At 43.0% G+C, this 8,834-nt stretch overlaps 1 protein-coding gene across 2 annotated transcripts in view; it reads right to left on the bottom strand.

Annotated features, from left to right (window-relative positions):
* Nucleotides 1-3,121: 3,121 nt before the first annotated feature.
* ZNF177 (zinc finger protein 177) overlaps nt 3,122-8,834 on the bottom strand; it is a 9,266-nt gene continuing 3,553 nt past the window's right edge. The window contains exons 3-7 of one of the 2 annotated variants that reach the window (XM_011994303.1): nt 6,971-7,056; nt 6,227-6,353; nt 5,696-5,788; nt 5,158-5,240; nt 3,122-4,155 (exon numbers count right to left, since the gene is read on the bottom strand). In XM_011994303.1, the coding sequence (XP_011849693.1) occupies nt 3,526-4,155; nt 5,158-5,240; nt 5,696-5,788; nt 6,227-6,353; nt 6,971-7,003 (966 nt within the window). In that variant the 5' untranslated portion in view covers nt 7,004-7,056 and the 3' untranslated portion in view covers nt 3,122-3,525. Of the gene's footprint in view, nt 4,636-5,157; nt 5,241-5,695; nt 5,789-6,226; nt 6,354-6,970; nt 7,057-8,834 lie in introns of both variants that reach the window. The other variant, XM_011994302.1, reaches the window with a different exon arrangement.

The following is an 8,834-nucleotide window of genomic DNA, read 5'->3' as shown; positions in this document are numbered from 1 at the left end:
TTACTAAGCATTGTGCTATTTGTTGTTAGTAGCACAAATTGCAGCAATTTTCCTTTCACTTTAGAGGGAATATCTTGGCAAGCTCCAGACAACTAAACCCCGAGAAACTTCAGATGGTTAGCCTGAATGTTTGGGTCTATTCCCCAGCAAACATCTTACTCACCTATGTCTTATGAAAGAACTCATAAAGGCATCAATAAGAGAGGACAAGTTGTGGGATGTAAAGATGACCATAGCTGGTGGATGCTATTGTAAGCAACAGTGTAACTGATGTAACGCTGAGAAAAAGTTGCTCCTAGTTGTCCTTACAGTTTGAGAAAATGGCATTTCTAAGTCAGTAGCTCACATTTATATCAAGTAAATTAATGAAAATCATTACGGGAAATCTATGGATACTAGATAAGAATAATAGGACAATTTGCCAGAAACATAAAATGAGTAAACCTATTTGTACCCAATTGTAATGCCCCCAAAAAATGAGAAACAGATTTTTATTTTTTCCTGAGATAGTATCGCTGTGGCCCAGGCAGAAATGCAGTGGCATGATCTCGACTCACTGCTACCTCTGCCTCCTGGGCTCAGGTGATCCTCTCAACCTCAGCCTGCTGAGTAACACACTACTATACCTGGCTAATTTGTGTGTGTGTGTGGGTATTTTTTGTAGAGATGGAGTTTCAACTCATTGGCTGGGCTTGAACTGGTAAGCTCAAGTGATCTGCCTGCCTTGTGCTCCCAAAGTGCTGGGATTCCAGACATGCACCACTGCACTGGCCTAGAAAGATAAATTTAAAAAAAAACCAATTTGGCTGGGTGCAGTGGCTCACACTTGTAATACCAGCACTCTGGGAGGCCAAGGCAGGTGATCACTTGAGATCAGGAGTTCGAAACCAACCTGGCCAACATGGTGAAACCTTGCCTCTACTAAAAATACAAAAAGGTAGCCAGGCGTGGTAGCATGTGCCTGTAATCCCAGCTATTTGGGAGGATGAGACACGAGAAATCACTTGAACTCGGAAGGCAGAGGTTGCAGTGAGCTGAGATCACACCACTGTACTCCAGCCTGGGCAACACAGCAAGACTACGTCTCAAAAACAAAAAAAAAATTAGAAAAACCATGGTTATAGTATGATGTCTTAACATACTGAGAGGTGACAATGTACCAGCAGCCCTCACTCTCAGTGCCTACTTGGCCTCGGCATCCACTCTGAAAAAATTAGAAAAACCATAGTTATAGTATGATGTCTTAACATACTGAGAGGTGACAATGTACCAGCAGCCCTCACTCTCAGTGCCTACTCGGCCTCGGTGTCCACTCTGGCGGCACTTGAGGAGCCCTTAAGCCCGCCACTGCACTGTGGGAGACCCTCTCTGGGCTGGCTGAGGCCGGAGCCAGCTCCCTCTGCTTGTGGGAAGGTGTGGAGGGAGAGGTGCAGGTGGGAACCAGGGCTGTGTGCAGTACTCATAGGCCAGTGCGAGTTCCCGCAGGCACGGGCTCTGCTGGCCCAGGGCAGTGAGAGGCTTAGCACCGAGGCCAGCAGCTGTGGTGGGTGCACCCAGTCCCCCAGCAATGCCAGCCCGCTGGGCCTAAGCTGTCTCCCCGTGGGGCAGGGCTTGGGACTTACAGCCCGCCATGCCCCAACCACTCCATGGTGGCCTCCCGTGCAGCCCAAGCCTCCCTGACCAATGCCAACCGCTGCTCCACTGTGCTCGGTCCCATCAACCACCCAGGGGCTGAGGAGTATGGGTACACGGCACAGGACTGGCACCTGCCAGCTCCACCTGCAGCCCCAGCATGGGATCCACTAAGTGAAGCCAGCTAGGCTCCTGAGTCTAGTGGGGCCTTGGAGAACTTTTATGTCTAGCTAAAGGATTGTAAATGCACCAATCAACACTCTGTGTCTAGCTCAGGGATTGTAAACATACCAATGAGTACCCTGTCAAAACAGTCCAATCAGCTCTCTGTAAAGTGGACCAATCAGCAGGATGTGGGTGGGGTCAGATAAGGGAATAAAAGCAGGCTGCCTGAGCCAGCCAGCAGCAACCTGCTCAGGTCCCCTTCCACACTGGAAGCTTTGTTCTTCCACTCTTTGCAATAAATCTTGCTGCCACTCACTCTTTGGGTCCACGCTGCCTTTATGAGCTGTAACACTCACCTTGAAGGTATGCAGCTTAACTCCTGAAGCCAGCGAGACCAGGAACCCACCAGGAAGAACGAACAACTCCAGACGTGCCACCTTTAAGAGCTGCCACACTCACCGCGAAGGTCTTCAGCTTCACTCCTGAAGCCAGCAAGGCCACGAACCCACCAGAAGGAAGAAACTGCGGACACACCATCTTTAAGAACTGTAACACTCACCATGAGGGTCTGTAGCTTCATTCTTGAAGTCAGTGAGACCAAGAACCCACCAATTCCGGACACAATACCACTCTCGATTATAGAGATCAGAAGACAAAGTTTGTAAATAGATGACTTTTTTTTTTTTTTTAAAGAGTTGGGGTCTCACACTCTTTTCCAGGCTGGAGTACAATGGTGCAAACATGGCTTATTGCATCCTCAACTTCTGGGCTCAAATGATCTTCCTGCCTCTGGCCTCCAGAATAGCTGAGGCTACAGGTGTGCAGCCGGTACCCAGCTAATTATTCTTTTTTTTTGGTAGAGATGGGGTCTGTGTTGCCTAGGCTGATTTTAAGCTCCTAGGCTTAAGCGATCCTTCTGCCTTAGAAAACACAGATATAACAGTTGGGACTGAAATCAGCTGAAAGAGGAACTTCCCACAAGAGTGGTTTAAACCACATGGCAGTTAATTTTTCTCTTGTAATATGAAACCCAGAGATAAGCAATACAGGATTAGTGCAACTAGATAAGATTGCATCTCCCCTGTTGTTTCATTTAGTATTTCTCTGGCCTCCTCTTGGTGTATATATTTTCTAGTAAATAAGGGATAAGACAGAGGGCAAATAGTTAAGAAAAAAAACGCCAGATGAGATATTCCCATTTCCATGAGCTTCTTCAGAAGCTGTATCCAGTGACTTCTGCCTACTTTGCATGGGCTAAGGATGTGGACACATTTGTAAGGAAAGCTGTAAGGAAAGCTGGGTGAAAACTGTCCACATTGCCAGCTTGAACTAAATAGTAAATTCTATTACTTAAAGAAGGGAGGAATGGATATTGAGACAGCAACTAGTTCTGTCTGCCTCAGTACATCAGTGTCCAGCAATTATGTTCAAATCTATATCACAAAGAATCTACATATTGAAGACCATGTATTCTGTTCACAATGGAATTAAACTGAAAAGATAACTATAAGATCTACATAATATAAGTTGTGACACATATAAGAATGAAATACTCACTGACAAAAACATCAGCACTATAACATTTATAAGGTTTGTCCCAGTGTAACAGCCAGCCAGAGTTGGGCCAGAAGGCTGTTTCCATGTGGCCATAACAGGGCTTCTCTGCAATGTATGTTCTAAAGTGAGAAAGGAGGCATCAGGGGCAACAAACACTTTCCTGTCGTCATTTCATTCATGGAGTTCCTGGCCAGTGTGAATTCGCTTGTGCATTATAAGGTTAGTGCTTGTGCTAAAGGCTTTTTCACACTGAATACATTTGTAAGGCTTCTCTCCAGTGTGAGTTCTCACGTGTACCCTCAGGCAAGAGGAATTCCTAAAGGCCTTCCCACATTCTTTACACTCATAGGTTTTCTCACCAGTGTGAGTTCTCTTGTGCACAATAAGGTAAGAGCCTGTGCTGAAGGATTTTCCACACTGGTTACACTCATAAGGCTTCTCTCCAGTGTGAGAGCGTGTGTGTTTCTTAAGGGATGACTGATCAATGAAGGCTTTTCCACAGTCACTGCATTCATACGGTTTCTCTCCAGTGTGGGTTCTCACATGTTTCTGAAGGGATGAAGGAACAGTGAAAGCCTTCCCACATTCTTTACAGTCATAGGGTTTCTCTCCAGTGTGAGTTCTTTTGTGCACATTCAGATGAGAGCTCTGGCTAAAGGATTTTCCACAGTGATCACACTCATAAGGCTTCTCTCCAGTATGAGATCTCATGTGTTTCTTAAGAGAAGACCGAAAAATGAAGGCTTTCCCACAGTCACTGCATTCATAGGGCATCTCTCCAGTGTGAGTTCTGACACAGTTCTGAAGGGACAAAGGGTCAGTGAAAGTTTTCTCATGTTCATTGCATTCCAGACCCTCCTCCACACTACCAGTTTTTCTGTGGACACTAAGGGGAGATCTTTTGCCATAGTCACTGCATTCATCGCCTTTCTCTCCAGTAGGTATTTGCTCATGCACTGAGCAGGAAGAGTGTAGGCTGAAGGACATATCACATTGATCATACTCATGACACTTCTCTCCTGTGGGAGTTCTTAAGTGTTTCCCAAGGGATGACTCTTGATTGAAAGCTTTTCCACAATCAGTAAATTCAAGAGTGTTCTCTCCAATGTGAATGCTCACATGACTCCTAAGAGTTGAGGGATGGTTGAAGACTTTGCCATACTCTGTATATTTATAGCATTTCTCTCCCTTGCAATATCTTGTACAAATAAAGAGAGTGTTCTTTCTGAATTTCCCACAATGGTTACACTCCAGGGAGTTCTTACCAGGTTGATTTTCTGCCTATTGAAAAGGGAATAAGTGGTGACTAAAGGCTTTTTCACTTTCACCTTATTCACAGGAATTCTCTTCCATGAGGGTTCTGCCATATATAGGAAGCACATGATCATAACTAACATGTTTACCATTTTCAGTATGTGCACATGACTTTTGCCCTATTAGCTTTTTCGAGTTGAATAAGCCTAGTCCTCTGTCCAAGGCTCTATTCCTTCCCAGCAAAGGACTTCTTTAATATAGTTTTTCTAATACTGAGTGAAGAATGAATGAATTATGTACTAAATACTTAACACTAAAATCATATTTAAGTAAATGTTTACTTGTGGTTATTCTCTGTGAGCCAGCAAGTGTTAACCTAGGTTTACACATTTCTCCAATTTCATGAAAATGAACTCTCTCCTGAGATAGCTTTCTGGTGAAAGCTTGGTGCCTGAACTCTTCTTACCCCTGCTTTGAGTGCTGATGTTTTAACTCATTGAAATTCCCAGACTTCTACAAAGACCAGGAATAATTCCTAGTAAGTCTTACCATGTTTATGCCATTGGATGTTTTTCCCCCAGGAATGTTCTGCACAGCAATTGCATCTTTTGATTTAAGTCGAGTTTCCCAGTCTGAAATAGCACAGGAAAATTTTTATAATTATTGGGAGAAAAGGTTGAGATGAAAGAAAAAGGAAGCGAGACCCTATAGATTTGTTTTCAAATAGTATCCTGCAAGTAGAGAAATGTGAGAGAGAAGACACAACCAGTGATTCACCAGTGATAGGAACAAGCAGTAGAAATTGGAGGTATTTTAGTTGGAAAGGATTGTGGAGGTTGGGAAATAAGACAGTATTATCTGGAAAATAGGGAGAACTAAACAAAAGGCATTCATGGAAATGTTACATTTAAGGAGGGATTAAAACTTTTCTCAGAGACCAAATTAACACATGAATGATTGGACAGATGGTGAAACAGGAAGGAAGCTCATGTAATGGCCTCAGATTTCTTTTCCTGCACTGAGTGACATTCCCAAATGTACCAACCCTCAATGGCCAAGGCCGTACTCTGTTCTGCCCAGGGCTCACCTGCACAGTCACCTTGTAGAATTCCTCTTTCATCTGTCTTCAGCTCTTCTTGATCCACCTTGGAGATCAGACTGTGTCCGCAGAGCTGATACCCTGCTCGTGCAGAAAGAGAGGATGTGGGAGAAATGTGTGAGAATTAAATATTCCACAAAACTGACTGCCATACTTTGACTTTAATTAAAGGACTGCTAAAATAGGCAAGTGCAGCTTTAGGAACAGCAAAACAATCAGAGCTGAGTTCTTTCTTTCACAAAGACCAAAAAGCATAGTCCATGCCCTATACGGAAGTGACCCTTGAAACCTATACACAAGATCAGACACAGATCACAAATTACCTAAAGCTATTAGTGATAGAGAAAATGAAATCAGTGCATTTTCATGGGAAGCCACTGGACTGCCCCCTCAAGGGCAGGGACCATTCATTTTGCGGTTAACCACCGTATTGCCATTCTTTTCACAGATTCTGGAATACAATATGCGCTTAGGAACTATCTGCTACATAAACAAATGAAGGAATGAGGCCAGCCTTACCCACTGAGGCCAGGTTCCTAAAGTTCTCCAGCATCACATCTTTGTATAGATTTTTTTGAGCAGGGTCCAGCAATGCCCACTCCTCCTGGGAAAAGTCCACTGCCACTTCCTGGAAGGTCACGGAGTTCTAAAACATCACATACATATTCTGGCTCAGCCGATGACCATTTTTGACAATATACCAGGAGAATGGTGGGTGAGGCTGACAGGACTGGACAGAAGACCCAGGGCACTGGAAACTCAGACATACATCAGAGGCCTTCTATTAATTTGCCTTAAAGCTGATTTCTCAAAACTCTCTTTAAATCCTACTCCCTGGGCCATTTCATTCAGGGTCATGGTCAAAACAGCTTTTCTAAAATATGGTTGGCTTGATCTTTGCACAGTGAGGCTGTGAGGACTCTTTTGGTCTTATTCAGATCCGGAATAGAGAGGGCATGCTGTAGGAATGCAAGAAATACTTGAGAAATGATCAACAGTTTTCCTAGTAAAAGTCTTTGTTTACAGCACTCACTCAAGTATGGAATTCATACTCAAAAATATGGAAGAATATCTGGAGAACGTTAACAAATGTGGGAACACAAGCCTTTCCCAGGGATTCCCTCTTCCACATGAAGCAGCCTGGGAACTGTGGAAGATGAAGCCAGCTCAGATTGGGCTGTGAAGCTTCAGGTCAGGGGCAAGAGATGTGTTATTTTCAGGAATGGCAGTGTGCTTTTGGAAATCGAGAAATTTCTTGTGTACCTGTGACCAGGTTGTCAGCCACCCTGCAGCCATTCTTCCTCCTGTAGGTTTCCTTCCTGGCTGGGCAGTGTCCTAAGCAGGCAGAGCTAGAGGAGAAAACAGAAGCCATTAGAGTCTAGGCCTGCTAGATATTCAACACTAGCAGGCTCGGAAGCTTCTTCAAACTAAAGAGTATACACACACACAGAGTTTAGTTACAATCTGTCTCCTTATCCAAGAACACAGTGTATCCTCAAATTAGAAATATAGTATGCATTTTTCATTTTTTCTTATTGGACTTTTTTCTAGCCTGAACCACTGAAAAGGCTTATGACTGCTAACGGCTCAGGAGGAATGCGCCTCTAAAGTGCAAAACTCTCTGAATATCATTTACCTGTGACAGAAACCAGGACTCACTGGGGAAATAGCTGTGTCTGGTATAGAATAAGAAATCTTAAAGATGAGTTTGGAATATCCTGTATCGCACCTCACTTTCCTCATTGTTAGAACAGCACAGACTTCATAGGGTTGGGCTGAGTTAATATCCCTAAATTACTTACAATAATAAGGAGTAACTCGTAAGGACCATAAAGGTGAGCATATTTGCATTTCATAATAAAAGGGTGACATTCCAGAACAACATTTAGTACACTTAGCTGTGTATGTGAAGTCATCAAAACCTGCTGCAAATCTTCCAGGACTCTGTCTTCTTAACTCAGTAGCCTACCTTCAAGGCCCAGTTTGCCTGCCCGATTTTACTCTTTAAACTTTTTTGTTGTAAACGAAGACAAATATGCACCAATCTAGGCCTACATAGGGTTAGGATCATGAATATCACTGTCTTACACCTTCTATCGTGTCCCATTTAAAGTATTCAGGGGCAATAAACATGCATGGAGCTGACATCTATGGTGACAATGCCTTCTGGAATCTCTTCTGAAGCATCTGCTTGAGGTTGTTTTCGAGTTAACTCATCTTTTTTAGTAAGTAGAAGGAATACACTCTAAAATAATATAAATAGTATAAAAATAATATAAACCAGTAATGTGGTCACTTATTACTATTATCCATTATTATGTACTGTATATAATCTGTACTGTACATAATCATATGTACTATGGTTACATGACTGACAGTGCAGGTTTAAACCACGCCATGTGAGTAATGTGCTTTACAATGTTACATTGGCTATGTCACTAGGTGATTGGAATTTTTTAAGCACCATTATGAGACCACTGTCGCATATGTGGTCCATCGCTGACCAAAATGTCTTTATGCAGTGCATGACTGTACTACCAACCAAGAATGTTTTACCTGCCAAAAGTGGCCTTCAGAAATGAAGGGACAAAAACTTCCTTGGACAAACAAAAGATGAGGGGCTTCATGAGTAATGGAGCTGATTTATAGGAAATAGTAAATTCTTCAGCTTAAAAGAAAGGACACTTAGTAACATGAAAACATACAAAATTATAAAACCCACTGGGATAAAGGTAATTATACACTCAATCCAGATTACCCTAATACTGTAACAGTAGTATCTAAGTAACTTATAACTCTAGTATAAAAGATTAAAATATTAAAAAGTTATAATTTGTTAATACACAATATAGAAAGATGTAAATTGTGACATCAAAAACATAAAATGTGGGAAATGGAAGAGTATAAATTGTATGCAATCAAAGCTAAGCTGCTAACAGCTTAAAACAGACTATTGAAACTACAGGATGTTGGCCGGGCGCGGTGGCTCACGCCTGTAATCCCAGCACTTTGGGAGGCCGAGGCGGGCGGATCACGAGGTCAGGAGATCGAAACCATCCTGGCTAACACGGTGAAATCCCGTCTCTACTAAAAATGCAAAAAATTAGCCGGGCGAGGCGGCGGGCGC

Source organism: Mandrillus leucophaeus, unplaced genomic scaffold (genome assembly GCF_000951045.1).
Source record: "Mandrillus leucophaeus isolate KB7577 unplaced genomic scaffold, Mleu.le_1.0 Scaffold451, whole genome shotgun sequence".
NCBI classification, from domain to species: domain Eukaryota; kingdom Metazoa; phylum Chordata; class Mammalia; order Primates; family Cercopithecidae; genus Mandrillus; species Mandrillus leucophaeus.
This window is presented reverse-complemented; position numbering and strand designations above follow the sequence as displayed.